Source organism: Panulirus ornatus, chromosome 67 (assembly GCF_036320965.1).
Source record: "Panulirus ornatus isolate Po-2019 chromosome 67, ASM3632096v1, whole genome shotgun sequence".
Taxonomy (NCBI): domain Eukaryota; kingdom Metazoa; phylum Arthropoda; class Malacostraca; order Decapoda; family Palinuridae; genus Panulirus; species Panulirus ornatus.
In genome coordinates, this window is record NC_092290.1 from 7174859 (window position 1) to 7198246 (window position 23388).

The following is a 23388-nucleotide window of genomic DNA, read 5'->3' on the forward strand; positions in this document are numbered from 1 at the left end:
ATCAAACTACCGGGACACCAGCAGATGTATGCCAAAGCTATATACGTGGCCATCTCGAGGGTATATATAAGGAGGGTTAGCAGGTGACGAAGACAGGAGGCTTTTTACTCATTGATTTTGATTATTAAAAAAAAAGGAAAAAAAGAAAAAGAAAAAAAGAAAAGAGAATGGTTGTAACCATGAACACATCCTGCCACTTGGTATGATAAGACACGGGAACTATACACATGATGACAACAGACACAGGTACAACCGTTTGTATACATATATTACAAGATACATATTGCTCATGCCTTGCCACAGTACACAGAGGAACACCCTCACTTATACTCCCTCAGAAACGTGTGTATATATATATATATATATATATATATATATATATATATATATATGTAATGTATATGTATATATATATATATATATATATATATATATATATATATATATATATGTAATGTATATGTATATATATATATATATATATATATATATATATACATGTGTATAGGTATGTATATGTGCGTGCGTGGGCGTGTATATATATACATGTGTATGTGGGTGGGTTGGGCCATTCTTTCGTCTGTTTCCTTGCGCTACCTCGCTTACGCGGGAGAACACATAACGCCCTCCACCACCAAGGATTCGAACCCTCTACAATTTGTATGGGAGCCGGGTAGCATAGCCTAGTCGTTTGTGTACCCAGATCCCACACAAATTGTAGGGAAAAATAATATACTCCCTGCCACCTGGAGTCCCTTCTACCTTTATGTAACTCCCGCAGCGTTTAGGAAGCTGGCCACCACGTCCACCGGGCGAGACCGTTGGTCATAAAAGTGTCGTGTTGCTGTGTTCGTAGTGGGGTTGGGGATTGTGGGGAGGGTTTAGTGACAACACCATTGTGAACGAAGGCTCTAATAACACGCTTCCAGAAAATCACGCCCGTGCGATCAAAAGAAACCCTCACACATGCACACAGTCTCGTCCTCCATTTCAAACTGTCCTTTGCCCTGTCGCACCTCCTCCTCTTCTTCCTCTCGTCTAACCACCCTGTTAAAGACAGGTGGTAGTGGTGGTTGCAGCCTCGCCATCACCGACCCTGCCGATATACCCAAGGCTGATGAACAGGTTTGCGCAGCCTAGGTATTCACACGGGACAGAGGTGAGGCTAGAAGTAGCCTGGAGGTCAGTATGGCACACGTCCCTCAGGCAGGCTCGCACATCTGGCTCAGAGTCATAACCTCTGACGTCATCAGAGTGACGGACGCGACACTCCGGTATGGTGGGCCAGGCCGCGGTGCACCGCGACCGTACCGTCGTGCTGAAGGGTCGCACCGTCGTGCTGAAGGGTCGCACCGTCGTGCTGAAGGGTCGTACCGTCTGGCTGAAGGGTCGTACCGTCGTGCAGAAGGGTCGTGCTGAAGGGTCGTCCTGTCGTGCTGAAGGGTTCTACCGTCGCGCAGAATGGTCGCACTGTCCTGCTGAAGGGTCGTCGTACCGTGTGCAGAAGCGTCGTGCCGTCGTGCTGAAGGGTCGCACTGTCTTGCGGAAGGATCGTGCAGAAGCGTCGTACGTACGATGAAACAAGCCCATGAAAACCAACATTAACACCAACGGTATCGACTTTTGTCCACCTGTGCGAAAATTCACATCTATCGGGCGACATGTGATCCACACCGTGGTCCAATCGGTTCCCCCCGTCCATACTCGCACATACCACTAAACAACATCATACACGCACAACGAAGAGACGACGCATAGCACTCACAGCGCAGCCAGCGGCACCATACTCACTTGGGCAGTAATGGAAGATCAGCAATGAATGTGAGTGATTGATGAGAGAGACACGACGTCTTAGCCTGTGTACACACCAGGGCGCGTAGGTGTGTGGGTGACTCACCTGACGTAGGCGCTGACAGGGGAGGGGGAAGATTAATGTGTTTGACATACGTGTGCATGTGCGTGTGTGTGTGTGTGTGTGATGTGTTGGTATCCATACGCATCTTTCTGTTTGTTTATAGGTACATGTTTCAACGTTGTTTGTAGGGATGTGTGCTCTTCTTATTATGTCTGTTTTTGTGTGCTTATTTGCTTTTATGTACATTATTGATATTCTGCATTCGTTTAGTATCTCCTCTTATAACGCTGCTGGTAAAGTTATAAGCACGGGGAGTTGATGCGTAGTATGTAATTTCTGCAACAGCGCATCTTTTCCAAAGTAATTACACCACTCATCAGTCGAAGGCGTTACCTTTAAAAGATGTTTTTTTCATACGAAATCTCTGTTACGTCATGAGTCTGTCATTTTATCAGTGATCACATAAAATCGTTTTTAACATGATTTTTTTTTTCTTTCGTGGGGGAGATCATGGAGAACTGAAAACCTGTTTCTACAGGAACAGACGTCATTTGAGTTCCTCACTGGACAGACTAAGTAGGGAAGAACTGGTAAACTTTACCTACAAATAATCGGAAGTTTTACACTCTTTTTTCCCCTAGTTCTCCTCTAGGTGTGTTGTGTGGTCTTAGTACACCATGTCACTGATTTCTGACTTCGAAATGCGTTTTGGTAGGTGTTGCCGTCGACCGTGTGACGTGCGAACTGCATCAGCGATGGTTGTTCGTAGGCGTCGATCAGCTTCAGCGAAGACCGAGTCAGACCGAACTGGTCTAGTGACTGACGGCGTTGTAGGGATGTGACATGTGATGAAGGGAGAGGGGAGGGCTTGGTGCCTTAGCCACAGTGCTGGTGACTCACACAGCTGGTGGGATTGGCCACAGTGCTGGTGACTTACACAGCTGGTGGGATTGGCCATAGTGCTGGTGACTTACACAGCTGGTGCGATGATCGTAGAGGGAAGCCAGGCTTGGAGGGTCAGCGGGCGGTGGAGGTGGTGCTGGAGGGCGAGGTGGTGGTCGAGCGGACGGTGCTCATAGGCTCCAGACTCACGCTCATCATGCCCTTGGTGGCCGCGTCACCCTGCTCCCGCCCACCCTCCCAAAGGCAGAGGGTGGGGCGCGGCAGGGTGGCCAGGCACGGCCGAGGCACAGGCGGGGCCGTGCTGGCCAGAGACGGCCGGGGGTCATGGCTGGCCAGAAGCGGCTGGGCAGCGGGCGGGACGGAGTGCAGCAGGAGGGTCGGGTAGGGCCGCACGGGGAGTGGTGGCGGAGGGCCGTGCCCCTCCGATAGTGCTGGCGGGCTGAAGAAGGGGCCGAGACCCAGATGTGACGGCACGAAGGAGGAGACGGTGTGGGTGGCGCTGGAGAGGTGCGGTGCCAGGTGGGCGGGTGGCGTGAGCGGGTGGAGGAGGGGCGGCGCGGGGTGGGTGGCGTGCAGCAGGGTGGCAGCCAAGGCAGAGTCCCAGTAAGGCCAGGCCAGGGCAAGGCGCTGCCTCTTGTCCTTCATCCGCCGGTTCTGGAACCACACCTGCAACAACGATGCTAATGGTAGACAGGGTGTAACCAAGACACACACACACACACAGAGAGAGAGAGAGAGAGAGAGAGAGAGAGAGAGAGAGAGAGAGAGAGAGAGAGAGAGAGAGAGAGAGAGAGAGAATATTAGACACTACAGGTTTATATGCTTATTTGCTGTTTCCATTCGTAATATATTTTTTTCCAGCTTCACGTGTAATCAAGGTAAGAATTCCGTGGCCATGAATATTGTAAATTATTTTCTAGAGAGAACAATCTACAAGTTATTTTGTAGAGGCAGTATCTATAGATGCGAGAAAAGAGTGCACTGTTATCTAGAGATCTGCTACGGTGAATGGTGTATTCATATCTTAGTAGAAGAAAATTACATTTTTCTTTAAACGTATATCTAAAAAGAACTGATAATAGAAGGAACTCGCTATGAGTATATTGGCTTAATCATTGGCATTTTGGGGATGTACTGTCTAGAACCGCATTAATTGTGGACTAATTTCCTCAATGATCATAGTATTATCGTCTGTTCCGTTTTCTCTTTTCAAAGACTCAGAAGAGAACAGAAATCCATTCTCAACCACATACTTAAGAAAAAATACATTTTGTTAATAATACTTATATTAGCATTTGATGAAGCAAGGAAACATCAAAGTAGCGATTCTGCAATTATGCCGAAATAGTACGAAGCAATTAGAGTAATTTGTGTTGACACAATTCTTCATGCGGCAAAACGGACAATTGAAGAAATATATGAGTTTCCCTTAAGTCTTTAGTAAGAGAAAACAAGACAGTTGCAGATTGAGTATGTATTGGTTTGCATGGGTAACTATAGTACGTAGGCTGTAGCTTTATCCTAAAGTTTGAGAATGTGAAGAAGAGAGACGAAAACACGCATATACACACATTCTTGCTGAGAGATGAAAACATGAATGTTGACATCATATAGAAGTTTGATAAGTATTAAAATAGTCGAGAATGTCCAAGATATGGGGCCCCACGAGTGTATAATTCCCCCTTAGTACAAATACGTAATTAATAACACTTTAAATGTAAATATTTACTTAAGATCAGTTGAGCACATTCTGATGACTTAGAAAACGATATAGAATTTGAATTTAAAAGTGTAGTTAATGTTGCCAGACTTCATGGGAATAATTAAAACCCCAGGGTGCACTCCACACAGGAGCAGGGATGGAATTGGCCTTCTTGGAAATGAGAAAATCCTCGAGGAGTGTACATATACTCCTTTTCGTGCACTGACGACCATTTTTAATCACCTGGTTGTACTGGACGGAGAGGGAATTTTGCGCTCGCAAGACCCCCCATCTCTTGAACCAAGTCTGCCATCACACAACTTTCTTTTTTTTACATTTCTCTATGTTGTTCGCATTTACAGTATCCCCATCCAGTTTATTCCATTCATCCCCGGTCCATACCATAAGAGTACTTCTTTCCATCCTTCTTCACACGTATCTTCTTTAATTTCATGCTTTGCTCTCTTGATTGTTATATCCCTGCGTGTTTAGATCCGTGTACAGCTGATTTCAAAGCTGAAAGGTTATGTTCACCCTCGGGTCACAGATGATAACTTTCGCCAGAGGGACTTGTCTGTGTCTATCCGCCCTTAAAAGATAGGTACATCATCATTTGGCCTCTTCCACTCTCTCGGCATTTCACCTTCCTCCAGCGACGACACATAAGCATGTCAAGCAGTGTGTTGAGCGGGTCTGTACACTTCAACACATAATGGAGGAACTTCATTAGGACCGTGAGCCTTATATGGATGAGGGCTCCTTAGCTTGCTGATTAAGAAGACTTGTCATTTCCATGTTTCGTGAGACCTCCTCCTCCTCCCCATTCTGTCTCACTGGTGTTGGGGCTGTACTTGTGAAAACACCAGTAAACTTATCAGTTCGCCTCCTTACATATCTGTACATTACCCTATACAACTCCCCTTTCTGTATCCGTTAGCCTGATCTGCTGTTCTTTTACCGCCAATTTACTCATGACGAATTGATGGAAATGTTGTGGATTATCTATTGTCTTGTTCACAATATTCTGTTCACAGTATCTTCCTCATTTCTTAGCCTGCTGTACTCATTCCTTACCCTCATGTCTTTTAAATGCTGACCACCTGTTTGTGTGTGTGTGTGTGTGTGTGTGTGTGTATGTGTGTCAGTACCTTGATCGTAGCCTCGGGCAGGTTCAGCTCGGCGGCCAGCTCGCAGCGACGGGGCCTGCTGACGTAGTTCTCCCGCAGGAACTCCCGCTCCAGCCGCGTCACCTGCTCCCGCGTGAAGGCCGTCCGGTACCTGCCGAGGAGGAGGGGAGGTCAGAGTACCAGGTACTGGTCCAGGCCCTGGTACTAGTCCAGGTACTAGTACTGGTACTGATCCTGGTACTAGTCCAGGTACTGGTCCTGGTACTAGTATTGGTACTGGTCCTGGCACTAGTCCAGGTACAGGTACTGGTCCAGGTACTAGTACTGGTCCAGGTACAGCTGTAATGATAGGCTAAGGGCTACCAATTTACCCACTAGTGAGTAAGAGAAGAGATAGGGGTGACTTGATCACAACTCTTGTGTGCAAATCAGTTATATGATAAGAGAACAGGTCATTGAAACGCTATGGCAAAGGAACCAAAGGCCATGACCTGAAGCGTGTTGAAATGGACATGAAAGCGTACTGATGTAATGTTAGGTGATTGGTGGTGGACTGTTGGAACAGGCAATGTAATGAAAATCGGAGATGCCATCAGTAAACAGATGATTGAAATACTAACTGATGGAAAGAAAAAATTATGAATAGCGCCTTTCGACTGTAGAACCCTTCCTCTTTCCCCGTATTTTTTTTTCAAAAAGAACTACAAAAATACACACACAAACATGATAACAAACGGAGAAATCAAGAGATGGGACCTCACGAGTGTAGCACTCTCTGTCTCTCTCCCAGTACTGTTATTAAAGGTAATTACAGACAGACATACACAAATAGTTGATAAAACACAGAGAAATAAAGAGAAGGAAGAGTGTACCGCTCCTTCCCTGCATCATACAAACAGGCAATCTCACTGCTTGCATCCACGTAGGAAATGGTTGAAATAGACCATACAGTGAGAACATAGTTGAGGGAAACAGATCACAAGAATCCCACATTGAGAGGGAGCTGTGTGGGAGATGACATGATGCCGTGCTTGTCAACAGAGCATCATTTGAGGAGGATCGTGAGGGAGGCACACTTGACTGTGGTGGTCAGTGTCAGAATTGTGTAAGTGTGAGGTGTTTAGCAAGACAGCGGACACTCGGCTCAAGATAGCTTACGCCGCGCGGGACACTCTCGTCTCCTAACTTGAGTTAGCTAGGCAGAACTGCTGGAAATGGGTTCCAAAACATGCATACAGAAGGAATGGTACCAGACTTGATTGGAATCACCTACATATAGTACTTGAAGGGAAACCTAAGGTTACCCTGCCCATCTGGGAATGAAAACGATTAAGGGAAGACATCGTAACTCTATACAATGTTAGTAAGGTTTTAACGTTGTATTTAACATTGCTCTCTGTGGAAGGTTAATATATGCACGCAGGCGATGCATGTCGCTTTCGCCGCCGCTCGGTAATGCCTCTCCAGCGGCTCAGTGCTGCTGGACTAACTAGCGCCGACTACCGTCTTCCTTCCGTCAGGCGGAGCCGCCCCACCTCCATCCTACAGGAGGTGGTCTCTGCTCACCTCCCTACGTCAAGGCGGGCCTGCGCGCCCTCCTCCGGTGGCTGTTTTAGCGCTTTCCAGGTCATTTCAGTGTGTGTATGGTTGTTCCTTGTGTTTGTGGAGTGATGGGGGATCTGTGAGTATAGGTTATTGAAACGTGAGGCAGGGGTCAGTGCTTCTGTTGTACCTAGGGGTTGGTGGATGGCTATGGAGTTGTTTGGGTGTGGAAGGCCCAGTACTGTTGTAAAGAGCCGAGTGTTGTACTCTGCTCTATTCGAGAAAGTTGTTCTAAATTTAATGCTTCTAAGATACCGACTTTCTTATTGTTATGGATTTGGACAACAGTCAGTGATATACAGAATCTTGTGAGGTATCTAGTAAATGTTCGTGTGTATATCATACACACCACCTACAACTAGAGGTTTAGGTGGTGACAAGACCAACAGATTAGTTATTTTTCTTACGAGTGTCACATGATAGTGGCCTTACCTCCTTATGCCGGAGTCCTGGGTTACGTCGGCGGAGGCAGCGGAGGTGGCTGGCCCCAGGTGGTGCACGCCGCTCCCGCCGCCTAAGTACTTTGCCTCCGGCGTCCCTAGTGACCTGAAGCCCTCACTCAGGTGGAGGCTGCCCACCACCTCCGTCTGGTGGAGGTCGCCGACCTGCGCCTGGTGCCGCGGGGCCTCCGAAGGGGAGTCGGGGATGTACGGAGAGGACTGCGGCGACCGACGGTGGTCGTCGGGGGTCCTTGATGCTCCGGCCGTCCTGCCCCGGTGCTCACACTCCCCCGGGTCGTCTTGCCGACGGCCCGTCGGGGATGGCGACCGGAGCCTCTGACCGTGGGTGACGGAACTCCTCTCCAGACGGAGTGAGACGTGGCGGTGTGATTGTGGCTCCTGGTGACGGTGGTCGTGTTGCCTGGCGCAGTCAGGGGAGGTGGGCGGGGCGGCCACGCACTCGGCCTCTCCCATCTGTAGTAGGCCCGCCTGGGGCAGTGCACTAGGAGGAGGAGGAGGCTGACCCTTGCCCTCCAGGTTTGGAAAGTAGAGTTTTGCTGGCGTTGGGAGGGAGGGCTCGGCTGGAGACGCGGAGGGCGTGTCCGGGGGGGTGACGGGCATGGCGGAACCCTCCGAGGGGCAGGTGGTGCCCACGGGACGACTCAGCAGCCGCAGAAGCGCTGTGTCCCTCCTCGGCCGCTCCATCACCCGACGCGCGCCACCTGTACTAATAACCTGAAGAAGAGGAACAGGAAGGATCATGATGTTCTGTGTTCGCCAGTCGTCCCTCCGTCACCCGTGATCTCGTCCTCAACTCTTTGAACGGTACGGTGCGGTGTAAGGGTGACAGTTTACCGCTCCAACGATCGCACCATCGTGATCAGTGGGGTTAAGGATGAGATCTCAAAAAGGTGGTAAAAGATAATCTTTGTATCACGTAATGTTGATTTGCGAATGAAATGGTTTAGAATCTCTATACTGAAAAGATTTTGGTGCCAGACTGTTTTAAATGTGAGAAAAAAACTATTAACCAGTACAGGATAAAAGTTGTGTCTACCTGTCGATGTGAGTGATGGAGTGAGGTGTGGTTGGTCTATCCCAACGGTGTCCATGTTGGCCACCTCATGTCCTCCTCGGGGAAGGTTCTCAGCGTGAACTCTTAAACTGTAGAAGGCGATGCAGATTAACACATCACATTACATTTGATACACCAATGTGTGAAATGGTATAGATATCAATTATCCCTTTGTCAGGAGACAGTCATGAAACCAACAATACGTCTCTTGTTTCCAGATGAATGGCTTCGAAGTCCACATCGAGGACAAAGAATATATCAAGGTAAAATATTATACCTGTTTGAATTGAAAATGGGACTTGATGATTATAATCATCTCTGAGATCGCGTCAACATCTAAGTGATGAGTCTTAATTAAATTATGATTAGATGCAAAGACAACATGTTCTTTAATGTATTCGCATCCCGCATATTTATAATCATCACACAATATCTTTTGAATACGGATGGAGATTTGGTGAACCCCATCATGACCCAGTGAGTCACTGTCACGCTACTGTGGTGAGTCATGTCACACATGATCCATCTGCTAGCAGTGTCATGTCAGCTTCCTCTCATGTGTCACCGCCCGTCATCCTTTTGACGTTACACACATACACTCCAGAGACCTTGCCAGCGTGACGCTACACGCAGGGCAGATTCAACTTATGTTATCGAACTGTGAGCTGATGACAAATTTCACACATTTCCTTTGCCTAGGTGATATGCAATGCTTACTAATTCAGCCCTACCTGTACCCCAACAGCTTTTTTTTTTTTTTTTTATTATTTTCCAAAAGAAGGAACAGAGAAGGGGGCCAGGTGAGGATTTCCCTCAAAGGCCCAGTTCTCTGTTCTTAACGCTACCTCGCCAATGCGGGAAATGGCGAATAGTTTGAAAAAAAAATTATATATATATATATATATATATATATATATATATATTAGTTAAGAGATGAGGTAACACGGGGAAAACTTTCTTGCGGCAATACACAGATGGTCATCATGAATACACGTCTTTGTTGATAGCACGTTACCCATGGGAGAAAACTAGTTAATCAGGTGCTGTTCCCATGATGACGACAGTACAGCACAATAAGCCCGGCATCTGTTTGGAGTAGCTGTCCTTTTCCTAGTCTCTATGAACCGAATCGGCCGCCAAGGGAGAGCAGAAATGGTACCGTGGATATCCTCTGTGCGCCACCATTTTGCTCAGTCTTGCTCTGGGTGGGAGATGGTGGTGGTAGGGGCGCCCGCCCTAGGGCCTGGGGCGGTCACTTAGAGTTAATGAGCCGCTTTCTCGACCAGGCCACAGGTTCTGTCTGGCCTGGAACCATACACTACAGAGTTAAACAAGTACGTAGGCGAGTATGAGGCAAGTTACTGTGTCGAGCTAAGGGCTCTCAGGGATTCTGTATATGGATACAGTCACGGTAGAGGCTAGGGTCAAGTCTGGTCAGGTCACCGCCGCCTGGGTCAAGTCTGGTCAGGTCACCGCCGCTGTAAGACTTCCCCCGCGTCGGTCGGTCGTCCGCCCGCCCGCCCGCCGCCGAACGTGGCCATTCGTGAAACACTGACGAAGTTGATCTACGACCTCGAGGGAACGCGTCCGGTCTTGAGGCGACATATGTACACATCTATCGCGCCGGGGCACCAGTACACACACACACACACACACACACACACACACACACACACAGCCACCGTCATAAGTGTGGATGATAATGATAACAAAATGACTTTATCGTAGTGTTATCACTGAAGTCAGAAGGGCGAATGGTAAGATCTCTGAAGCAGATTGGGAATACCGTTCAAATTTCTCTTCGTTCTGAACAACCATGGCAAAGGTTGGTTGTGAAATACATCTGCCCCCGTTGTTACGGGAGTCATAATTAGATCTACTACGTGTATTTGATCCTTTTAGGTGGGGCAAGGAACACTGCCGGCCATGGAGTGTGAAAACAGACCGTTGTCAGAGAGGTGGTGTACAAATGTTGTCTCCAGCAAATAGCTGGACAAAGCTTACCTAATTAACTGCACATCCTGTGGCCAAATTTTCTCTGGGTATTGCTTTACAATATGTTTTGGACAATCACATGTTTACCAAATGGCGTCCTAGCTTCGTCTCTCCGATGTATATCAACTGACTGTTATATTTCTCTCTTGTGTCTCCCCTGATGATGTGATTATTACTCGAAAGTGCACTTGGGAACTTTTCGTGCTTCATTTTCCCCGTGGACTCATAGGAATAACTTGATCACGCGCAAAATTGTGATCCTTTCCAATATATATATATATATATATATATATATATATATATATATATATATATATATATATATATATATATAACCCTAGGTACCCTTTCACGGAGCTCCTGCTTGCTGCTTCACGGCTGCACTGCAGTCCGCTGGATTTGATACTTATACATTTTTGGGGCATTTTGTAGCATTTGAAAATTAGGCTGTAAGACGCACTTAAGTTCAGGAATTGTACTCAATAATTGTATATGATTGTACAAGACTTCCACTTCAGTTAACAAGTTGCTCTTAATATCAATATATGTTTGTATAAGATTTGCACTCATGATAGTTAATGATTATATAATATTTGCACTGGTTATAATGATAATTTATATAATACTTACCCTGAAGTTAGAATAATAGTTAATGATTATATAATATTTGCACTGAAGGTATAATAATTTATATAATACTTACCCTGAAGTTAGAATAATAGTTAATGATTATATAATATTTGCACTGAAGGTATAATAATTTATATAATACTTACCCTGAAGTTAGAATAATAGTTAATGATTATATAATATTTGCACTGAAGGTATGATAATTTATATAATACTTACCCTGAAGTTAGAATAATAGTTAATGATTATATAATATTTGCACTGAAGGTATAGTGATAATTTATATGATACTTGCCCTGAAGTTGAAATAATAGTTAATGATTACATAATATTTGCACTGAAGTTATAATGATAATTTATATGATACTTGCCTGAGTTGCACTTAGTGATCATTCAATAAGCGTATTGAAGTTAACGAGTTGTACTTAATAATTGTATACGAGTGTACAAGACTTGCAATGAAGCTCTGTAGTGGCACCTTTTTTCTTTTTTCTTTTTAAAGACACACGATTGTGAAAATGCCCTGTAAAGTTTTCATCAGCTCTCCGAGGTGATATACTGAAACCTGTGGACTTATTCTGGGAAAGATGGGGATAAACCTAGGCTAGTGTGTGATTGTCCTGCCCAATGTACACATGGGAAGTACTCGATAGTGAAGCTTCGACATTTATTGAGTTTTTTGGGGGCTAAAAAAAAATTAATTGTATGTATTTTTGTTCTGATAAGGCCGACCGATCAGTAAGGCGTTTCTGGCGCTAGGTTGGAACTTTTCATAACATGTCGCCTGCTCAACCTAACCCTCAGTCTTTGTATAAGTCACTTAAAGCGACAACCAAAATTGTACCGGTGGAATTCAAGGTTTTTATTATTCAATTTGTGATAACCCGAAGCCTAAGATACGGCCGAGAAATTTAAAAGGTCTTTGTGATAATCGAGATACAATTTACTATTAGAATTAGACTCGATGTAGAACAGTTTATAACAAAATAATAACAATTAGATATTAAGTAAAGGACTTAATTTTTTTGTTTATTCATGTGCCTTGGCTTTTCAGATGTATCCAGAATTATTATGCACATAATTTGAAATTAAGAATAAGACAGCATATCTAAATAAAAACCTAGAAATCTGACGATGAGGTTCATACTTGTGTGTCTGCCATGTGACATTATCGTATGGAATTCTACAGGTATCATTTAACAACCAGAAACAAACAGTAAGACGTAAAATTATCGTAAAATTGAAGATAACTTTTTGTTTCTTGATGCTACGTTTCCCGTCTGTCTGTGGATAATTTTTTGACTTTGATATGGAATATTAGAATGACGTGTTGCTGGTGTTGCAGACAACGACTTTCTTAGCGATGTTCGTGGTTGTATGCCTCCTTCCTTATGGCCAGCGCTGCAGGGTAAAAGTCCGGCTCCCGGTGACCATATTAGAATGACGTGTTGCTGGTGTTGTAGACAACGACTTTCTTTGCGATTTTCGTGGTGTTGTATGCCTCCCTTCCTTATAGCCAGCGCTGCAGGGTAAAAGTCCGGCTCCCGGTGACCAGCGGCCGGGTCGTGGACGAAGGTCGTGTATGTGTGTATGGATGTCCCTAGCTGTAACACGTCTCTAGTGTTGGATGGTCATCGTAGCACATCCCTCACCTCCACGATAATCAGACAACACTACAAATAAAAGATACAAGACGCGAGCGACATTTATATTTACGATAGCGAGTTGAATATACATACACCGGACCAGCGGACTAGCACAACGGCGTCTCTTACAGATACGAAGAAAAAATCGACAGTGATTCATGGCGGTGTAGTGTGCAGGTAACACAGTAACTTTACCAACGTTTAAAAGAATATAGATAATAAACCCATCAATTTTCGCTCCTGTTACGGAGGCGTCTGTGTCCTTTAACAGATCCGGCAAAGTGGTAGCGTAATTATTCGTCTTCCGTTGTCGCGCTCGAGGAAAATTAAAAGATTTATTCATCGTTTCGTAGAAAGAATAGATAGTCGAAAACTATATACGATAAGTTGTCTTAGTTGATGATTCAGGTGTTTAGCAAATGTTGCCAGTTAGATAGACAGCGGTGGCGGGTTAAAGACTGAACCTCCCATGCTGAATAGATCTACTGTTAGCCAATTTCACCTCACATCTTCCTCAGAAATACATAGTGTTGACCATATGAATGAATCCATAGTTTAACAATGGGAACGGTTGAAAATTGTAGCATATTCACTTGAACGTCTTGCCACAGCCGCAGGCTGAACAGTGCCATCTAAAGGAAGGAGGTGTAGGGGGCTAGCCTACATGAGGCGCTAGGCTACAAAAAGGAGACTCGTTTGAATTAGCTAGGCTACAAAATGAGACAGTTGCTCGATTTTTGTGGTATTATCCGACTCGTAGCTTGCGCTCTGTACCTGCAGCAGTTTGACACTGCTTCACCTCGTTAAAACAAAGGATTGAAGACTAATCAACAATTGATAATCTCAGATGTAATGATAACAGCTTACGTTATAGTCCTTAAGTTGTTAATTGACCTTACATTTACGGTACGATCTTTGAATGAAACGGATCGTTACCGTCATGCTCAAGGATCATTTGTGATGCATGACCTTAAACCAGTTTAAGCATGGACATCTCACCACCACCACCACCACCACTCTCCCCATGTTAGAAATCTGAGACATGTTACGGATACCCTAGTGGCTCATTGGCAATTTTATCTTTTGATTGTCTTTTAGTGCAAGTGACTGAACTCATACCTAGAACTGGATCTCTGGACAAGGCGATACCCACTGACTCAGTGTTGACGACCTGATCCTCACACTCCCACAACATCCTGAGGCCGCCCAACACCCAGTGGAATACGCTTAGATATATCTGTTGCCCCGCGTGGAGCCTACACCTGACCTGGTGACTTGGCTGTGGCTATACTTGCTGCTGGTCTGGTTACCTGGGTGTAGCCTACACCTCTTAATGATCTGGTTACCTGGGTGTAGGCTACACCTGCTGCTGGTCTGGTTACCTGGGTGTAGCCTACACCTGCTGCTGGTCTGGTTACCTGGGTGTAGCCTACACCTGCTGCTGGTCTGGTCACCTGGGTGTATGGGTGTAGGCTACACCTGCTGCTTAACTGGTTACCTGGATATAGGCTACACCTGCTGCTTAACTGGTTACCTGGGTGTAGCCTACACCTGCTGCTTAACTGGTGCCCTGGGTATAACATACACCTGATCTGGTCATCCGGTGGGAGTATGCTGCACCTGTTGCTTGTGTGGCGCCCCGGGTGTGGGGATGTAGTCCCTGTACACAGTACACAGGACATGTGAGAGCATTGCATTAACACAAGCCTCCATCCATCCATAAGCCACTGCCCTCCTGGCTACGTCCACCTAGGTGCATAACCTGAGTGCTTTACGCGAGCATATGCCTGAGTACATCAGCTGAGCACGTCTGAGTACTTCGTTAGAGTACTTCACGTCAGTACATGCCCGAGTACTTCACTGGTGTAGTTTGCGGCAGTACACACCTCAGTACATGCGTGAGTACTTCACGTTATTACATGCATAAATAATTTACATGTACTGTACATTCTTTTCCGGGAAGGTCTTAGAATTCTCGAAACATGAAAATATGTTCTGTTTGCTTATAACATCATCATGGTTTGCTTTAGACGTACACACACACACACACACACACACACACACACACACACAAGAGATGGGGCTCCACGAGTGTAAAACTACCCTCCCCATACCATACAAATAGGTAATTAATTACACACACACACACACACACACACACACACATACACACGACCTCCCAGTTCTGTAATACTTCAGCTATGTAGTTTCAGTCGAATGGCTGCCCAAATCCAATAAACCATTATTTATATATTATTATTATTCATTACAAGAGATAGGAGGGAGGGGGGCGCCACGAGTGTAAAACTTCCTTCCCGCACAGTTCAAGTTGGTAATGAACACACACACACACACACACACACACACACACACACACACACACACACACACACACACACACACTTCCATAGCAGGTTATGTTATTATTCCGTAAGGTTGTTTATGATAATGATAATAATCACATGATAATAACAACTCAGTAAGGCGTAATTTCTAGATTTCTTAAGACTAGTTTTGGTGAACTTTTTTTTCGGTATTTTTTTTTTTTTTTGAGGGGGGGGGTTAGGAAGATGGGTGGAACAGGTGGGTTGTTGGCCACGTGATATGGACACTTGTGGTGGATGACCCAGGTGGTGACGTGTGGTGGATGACCCAGGTGGTGTGGATACGTGTGGTAGGTGACCCGGTTGGTGTGGACACGTGTGGTAGGTGACCCGGTTGGTGTGGACACGTGTGGTAGGTAACCCGGTTGGTGTGGACACGTGTGGTAGGTGACCCGGTTGGTGTGGACACGTGTGGTAGGTGACCCGGTTGGTGTGGACACGTGTGGTAGGTGACCCGGTTGGTGTGGACACGTGTGGTAGGTAACCCGGTTGGTGTGGACACGTGTGGTAGGTGACCCGGTTGGTGTGGACACGTGTGGTAGGTGACCCGGTTGGTGTGGACACGTGTGGTAGGTGACCCGGTTGGTGTGGATACGTGTGGTAGGTAACCCGGTTGGTGTGGACACGTGTGGTAGGTGACCCGGTTGGTGTGGACACGTGTGGTAGGTGACCCGGTTGGTGTGGATACGTGTGGTGGGTGGTGACCCAGGCGGTGTGGTGGATGACCCAGGTGGTGTGGACAAGTGTCATGCATGTCTCAGGTGGTGTGGACACGTGTCATGCATGACCCAGGTGGTGTGGACACTTGTCATGCATGACCCATGTGTTGTGAACAGGTGTCATGGATAACCCAGGTGTTGTGGACAGGTGTCATGCATGACTCAAGTGGTATGAATAGGTATCATGGATGACCCAGGTGGTGTGGACACGTGTCATTCATCATGACCCAGGTGGCGTGGACACGTGTCATGCATGACCAAGGTGGTGTGGACAGGTGTCGTGGATGACCCAGGTGGTGTGAACAGGTGTCATGGATGACTCAAGTGGTGTGGACACATGTCATGCATGACCCAGGTGGTGTGGATAGGTGTCATGTATGATCCATGTGGTTCGGACAGGTGTCATGAATGATCCATGTGGCATAGATACGTGTCATGCATGACCCAGGTGGTATGAACAGGTGTCATGGAAGACCCAGGTGATGTAGACAGTCATGCATACCCAGGTGTTGTGGACAGGTGTCATGCATGACCCATGTGATGTGAACAGGTGTCATGGATAACCCAGGTGGTGTGAACATGTGGGTCATGCATGACCCAGGTAGAGTACCATGCAGCTGGTGGTGGAGGCCACACCTCACACGACCCGTGGGCACAGGTTAACCACATACCCAGATAATGAAGTTGCCCACATCTTACCAAAATATCTCTCCATAATGATATTTTCTCACCGAATTATATATACAGGAGTGGTCGAGGCCACAATAATGATCCGTCATGACTGACATTTTAAACATCTTACGTAAGTCACATTATATCATATATCTCCCATGACGTAGCTTAGCTAACATTACACACACACACACACACACACACACACACACACACACACACCATTGGTCTTGCACGATACCAAACGCCTGTATATCTTTTTTTTTTCCTCTACTTTTTCATTTTGATTAACTGACAAAAGTAAAAAAAAACAACCATGGTGGCCTATGTGTAGCAAAAAACTTGGCGCTTATATTTTACACAGAGAAGCCATGAAATCTGTCTGGTGGGGATATATGAATTGAACCATGATTAGCAACATATATATATATATATATATATATATATATATATATATATATATATATATATATATATATATATATATATATATTCTACGAGGGGGTCTTACCTCGTGGGGTTGAGACGAGTGTCGTCAGCTGGCCGGGTATATGTAATGATTCCAGAAGCGCACTAGTTCTGCCACCACCTGACCTCCCCCGCACCTTATTTCCTTTTATCTTTCAAGGAGAGAACAATGGAGAAGCTTAAATACCAGCAAGATTCCCTCCGGAAAAGAACGACGGTGATTTGTCGCTGCGGGATGCGGGGCGTGGCCTAGGTGGGCGTCGGGCCAATGGGCGCCTCGGCCGGCCCCCACTGCCACTCCACCCTCCTGATTGGTTGTCATGGCGAGGTGTTGAATAAACAATGAAATGAGAACAGATGATTGCAAATCTGAAACACCATTAGGTCGTATCGCGCCCAAATGACGCTGCGGGAGTCGCGGCCTTGTCCGTGGAGAGGTGAAGGGTTGCCTTGCCGTGCAGGAGGGAGGAGGCTGGGTTGGTCCTTCATACCATGGGTCGAGGAGGTAGCGCTGGGGACGCTCGATGGGGGGGCAATGATGGTGATGCAGGGTCTCATCACTAGCTCGCCTCCACTAGCTACACCCATTATACCCTCCCGCTACACCCCGCTGACACCCCCTGGCTGCGCCGGAACAACGCATACATCTCCGCTACAGAAGACCCTGTATACTACAGTACCACCGTCTGTATTCTACTGTACCATTTGTTAGGATGTTAGGTGTAGAACACTCTACCTTGCCTTACCCTTCTACACTACCCTACCCTACCTATCTACACTACCTGTACACTCCTACACTACCTTGGTACACTACCCTACCCTCCTACTCTACCTTACTACACTGCCTTATTACACTGTCCTGCTACACTGCATTCCTATGCTTCTCCGCTACATTGGTCTGCTATACTGCAGTACCATACTGTACAACCTTCCTACACCACCCTTCTACACTGACCAACTACACTGGCCTACTACACTGCCTGCCCAAACTACACTACCATGCTTTATACTGCCCTGGTACACTACCCCACTACACTACCATGCTGCACTACCCCACTACACTGCCTTGCTACACTACCCTATTGCAGTACCCTGGTACTCTACCCTTCTACACTGCTCTGCTACACTTATCAGTTACCCTACCCTACCCCACTACTGTTCTACACTCTGCACTACCCTACCATACTAGCGTTTTACACTGTACACTACCCTGCTACACTACCACTACGCTATCCCATTACACTCTACACTCCCCTGCTATACTTGCCCTGTTCCAGTACCTTGCTACATCGCCACATGACTATGATCTGCGATGTGATCATCACACCTTGCCACACTAACTTTTACGAGCACAACGACCTTATCCATTTCCAGTGCCATCCTCTTGCTTATGACCTGCTTGCTATGACTCATTTACAACCTCTTATTATATTTCATTTCTCCTTTTATTTACAAACTCTCATCTCGGGTTTCCCTTTACCCACACACCCTCACCTCAGGTTCCCTCAACCCACACGCTCTCATCTCTGTTTCCCTATACCCACGCACACTCATCTCAATTTCCCTTTACCCACACACCCTCACCTCAGGTTCCCTCAACCCACACGCTCTCATCTCTGTTTCCCTACACCCACGCACACTCATCTCAATTTCCCTTTACCCACACACCCTCACCTCAGGTTCCCTCAACCCACACGCTCTCATCTCTGTTTCCCTATACCCACGCACACTCATCTCAGTTTACCCACACGCCCTCATCTCAGTTTTCCTCTACCCACAGGCCCTCATCTCATTATCCCTTTACCCACATCTACTCATCTCAGTTTCCCTATACCCACACGCGCTCCTGGTAAGAGTACAGTTAGAGTACACCTCAGCCTTGCCCACCAGACTTCATCCAAGACAAAGAAATATACCAGAGGGAACACCAGCCAACAGAACCAGCTCTCATCATGGCAAATATAAACCTCAGAAAGGTTAACTTCTTTTATATCCCAAATAAGTCTTTCTTAAATGAGAAAATGGCCCGAATGTTGACTTCTTTTATATCCCAAATTAGTCTTTCTTAAAAAAGAGAAAATGGCCCTAATTCCATTGAGACCTTATGGAATTCAAATCAGTAAATGATTTCGAAAACATTGCGCCAGTTTCCTCAGGTCTACTGGAGCTATAACGAATTGAAAAAGAGAAAGTGTGATACAAAGGTGGACACTCGTTTTTTTGTATTTATTTGTAGAGTTATTAGAACATTGGGGTAGACTGGCACTATCTTGCCAAAGTCGTGATTATCATTACAGGTTTTTCACTTCCTCGAAAATTCGTCAATACTTTCCCCTTGTGACGTTCTTTTCCCCCTTCATAATCCTATTTATGTTTCAAATAAGACTCGGCCTCGATGACTTATGTCGGTGACTGGAGCCTCCAACGTTAAGGGGGTAAGAATGTACCGCAAGGCCAGACAAATCCTGTGATAATATTGATTATATCAGTGAATAAACCCGATCGTGAATGCCAATGCAGTATACACAGATTTCTACAATGCCAATGCAGTATACACAGATTTCTACAATGCCAATGCAGTATACACAGATTTCTACAATGCCAATGCAGTATACACAGATTTCTACTTTTTTTTCATCTTTTCTGGTTACAATAGACTGTAATGTATCCTCGTCAGATTATCCAAAAGCTGAATGTAGGTAGACCAGAATGCGCTTTCCATTCTTGCTGTAGTATTTCTCTGTCATCATATTGCATCCACATTATATTATTTTTTTTTGTTTCATAACTTGCATTTTCCTGTCAGCCGACGTGCCGGAGGGAATGGTGGCTGGAGAGGAGTCAAGTGTATAACACGGGATCGTGTTAGTGTCCTCTAGCTGGTAAACTCGTCACAGACCATCTTGTGTTTGACTGTCCCTCTCACGTACAAACCTCGGTGTTTGACCACACTTCTCAGTAACCCCACAAGCATCATCATGATCCCCCCTCCTCTTCCGAAAGCACATATCCTCGTGAACTCTTGTTTCAGACTTAAGTACGTACGTAGCCTGTTGGTGCAGTTTGAAGTTCATCCTCGTCATAAAGTCATTATCTCCTTTACATAACCATGATTTCCAGTCTAGTAACCTCCTGCGAGGCGATAGAATTATTTTTTTTACACCCGTAACACTCAGGTTTTTACACGTCTTCGCCGTTTTCTGATCGAAGTGCGTTTTCCGAGTGCAGGAAATTTTGAACCCACTTCCCTCCTTTTGTGAGTTGGGTTGTATGCACGAGTTCCTCGCTCTTAGAGAGAGAGAGAGAGAGAGAGAGAGAGAGAGAGAGAGAGAGAGAGAGAGAGAGAGAGAGAGAGAGAGAGAGAGAGAGAGATACTGAAGGAAAAGAGGGAGAGGAAAAGAATGAAGGAGAGGGAGGGACAGAGGCAGATTCGGAAGGCAGATGAGTGACGCTCGCTCACCCACAGTGAAGTACACACACACACACAAACACACAAACACAGCCATTCTCGGCACCCAGGACGGAGGAGAAGAATGGTATAATCACACACCGTACTGATTCAACCTGTCACTCATTAAGTCGTCCTGTTAATCACTTGGCAACCCCAGATGCAAACTGTTCATTACGTTTCAGGCACGAGAGAGAGAGAGAGAGATTAAACTGCGAAAATTATTATCCATTCGCCAGTGGAACGGAGATCAATCACAGGGGAGGAGGGTGGGTGTGTCCTAACTCTATCAGTGGTTTAGAATCAATCGGAAAACTACATAAACGTTCCAGAAAATCTTTTCGACTGCCATCGTCCGAGTTTGTCTCCACCTTCCCTCCCTCCCCCGTGCAGCGAGGCCCGTCTGTCCTCGGCGTGCCTACGTTATATCGCTCCTCAAGATGTGATTGAACTTTGAATCCAGCGAAAACAGTTTTATGTGTTCCTACTCTCCGGCCAAATTGTTATTTCGCGCCTAAAATTGACGGTTAATGCTCGCACTGACGATTGTCGGGCGCGAGTTTAAATCTGGTAGCTGGCGCGCGAAATCCCAAGGGTGTGATTGGCTGGCTTGTAATCGTGCTCGCGTCATGATTAGTTGCCTCGGGGAACGGCCCGCCCGACGACCAATTAGACGGGAGAATTGCAAATGGGCGACCAATCATGTGGAATGAGGTGGGGGGCGGCTGCCGGGGGCTGGCAACAAGGTGCAGCTAATGATGTAAGAACTACTTTTAGATTGAATTAAGGACAAGGTGAACAAGGGGGTAATCCCGAGATAAGAGGGAGAGGAGGGAGGAAGACCCAGATCCCCCCAGCTCCTCCGGGCGGCGGAGTTAGGTTCTTCAAGACGGACAAAACCAGAGCTCACAACACCAGCAAGAACCCAGGATGATTCACAACTTAGTTTATAGCGATTCAGGTAAACCAAAGTAATATTATTAGTTGATAAAGGTTCAGGTAAACCAAAGTAATATTTTTAGTTGATAGCGATTCAGGTAAACCAAAGTAATATTTTTAGTTGATAGCAATTCAGGTAAACCAAAGTAATATTTCCTAGATGATCCTACGCTTTTAACAGTGTCCTCTGAGACGCCTGGATGCGAGGGTACGAGGCTCTTTCACCCTACGACTTGTGTATCTGTGTGTGTGGTTCAGGTCACAGCAAGTCGGCCAGGCTGGGTGGGCACAGCGAGCCTCAAATTCCCTTCAGCATGACGCGCACGAGTACGACCCCCCTGGAGTACGACGAAAAGGCACGACCTTTGGATGTGGTGGCGTGACCCTTGGCCTAACCCTTTTAAGGATTAGGTCATGAGGCCAGGACGACATACGCAAAGGACGTGCCCCAGGATCGTAACATGAAACTCAAGGTGATAAGTATAACTTGGAAAAAAGAGAAATAGCCAAATCCTTTAACGGAGATGTAAGCAGTTTTTGGATGTGTCAGAGGGACGCCAGTGGACTCCGTCTCTAGACAAGGAGGCCAATGGAGGCCGTCTCCAGACAAGGAGGCCAATGGAGGCCGTCTCCAGACAAGGAGGCCAATGGAGTCCATCTCCAGACGTTGAAGCCAGTGGAGTCCGTCTCCAGACAAGGCCAGCGGACTCCGTCTCCAGACGTTGAAGCCAGTGGAGTCCGTCTCCAGACATGGAGGCCAGTGGAGTCCGTCTCCAGTCATGGAGGCCAGTGGACTCCGTCTCCAGACGTGAAGGCCAGTGACTTGGAATGTCAGCCAAGACTCATCAGTTCAGGGACACAACCACAAGTACCCGCAGTTGATGAATATTGATGCTTCTTTTTAATGACATGAAGGACTATATTCTTCTGGTGTAGGGTGATTGTACCAGACGGCAGCCCTGCTTCATAACAGATGAGACCAGGAAAGCATAAAGGCACGTAGAAAACAGTGTGTGACGTGGATTAGTACGTCACACGTCAGGAAAGGCTTTGTCCGTCGTCGCCCGTCCGTCCGTCCTTCCCTTCGTCGGGAGTCGCATCCTGGTGAAGTAAGGAAGTGTTCGACCTGACACTATGCCTGGTACGGTTTCAGGCTGGATACTCCATACTTTTTTTTTTTTTTTCCTTTCTTCCTCAATGGTAAAAGCCCAGGATGGTGTAAACCTCATGAATCTAGTTTGGATTTTGTCAAAAGTTTCAACATGGAACTCAACCGAGCTTCTTACCTGAAACCGACTTGATGCGTTCCTTTAGCTAAAGAAAAGACAATGTTTTTGAATTTCGGAAGTAATTGTTTTAACTCACAAAATACCGTATCCACACCCATGGCACATTTTCACCAGAACCTCAAAAAAAGAAAAAAATGGCTCAAAAAAAAGAAAAAAGAAATGGCTGTCTGAAGGCACGGAACTTGCCCTCGTAAGACACAGAGTCTGTCGCTTTTATACTGGATGCGTCCCGTCCAGTGATGACATATCCTACATCTGGTCCAGCGACTCCATGCATAATACGTTCCTTCCAATTACGGCGCGCAACCATTGCGACTGGAAATACCTCATCCTAACATGTGTGTGTGTGTGTGTCTTCGAGTCATAACAAGCCGTGCATCCCTCCAAATTTTTGTTTTGAAGCAATAGCAGACGACCTTAGGGCTAAATATGACACCTTCATGTGCCACAAGATGCATGCACCATCTTTGAGGCAAGAACGCGTAAACTGCACG

The 23388-nt window shown here is 46.2% G+C and overlaps 2 protein-coding genes across 5 annotated transcripts in view; one reads left to right on the forward strand and one right to left on the reverse strand.

Moving 5' to 3' along the window:
* The window catches only part of Pi4KIIIalpha (phosphatidylinositol 4-kinase III alpha), a 226679-nt gene that overhangs the window by 95737 nt on the left and 107554 nt on the right, over nucleotides 1–23388 (forward strand). The gene's annotated exons all lie outside the window — the stretch shown is intronic.
* LOC139747079 (uncharacterized) lies at nucleotides 507–17608 on the reverse strand. 2 transcript variants are annotated; one of them, XM_071658871.1, is made up of 5 exons: nucleotides 17262–17608; nucleotides 8687–8793; nucleotides 7622–8364; nucleotides 5609–5738; nucleotides 507–3424 (listed from the first exon to the last, which is right to left on the reverse strand). In XM_071658871.1, the coding sequence occupies exons 3-5, from the start codon at nucleotides 8332–8334 to the stop codon at nucleotides 2873–2875; spliced, it is 1395 nt and encodes a 464-aa protein (XP_071514972.1). In that variant the 5' UTR covers nucleotides 8335–8364; nucleotides 8687–8793; nucleotides 17262–17608; the 3' UTR covers nucleotides 507–2872. The 2 variants fall into 2 exon arrangements, with proteins under 2 accessions (XP_071514972.1, XP_071514971.1); XM_071658870.1 differs by lacking the exons at nucleotides 8687–8793; nucleotides 17262–17608 and having other exon boundaries at nucleotides 7622–8502.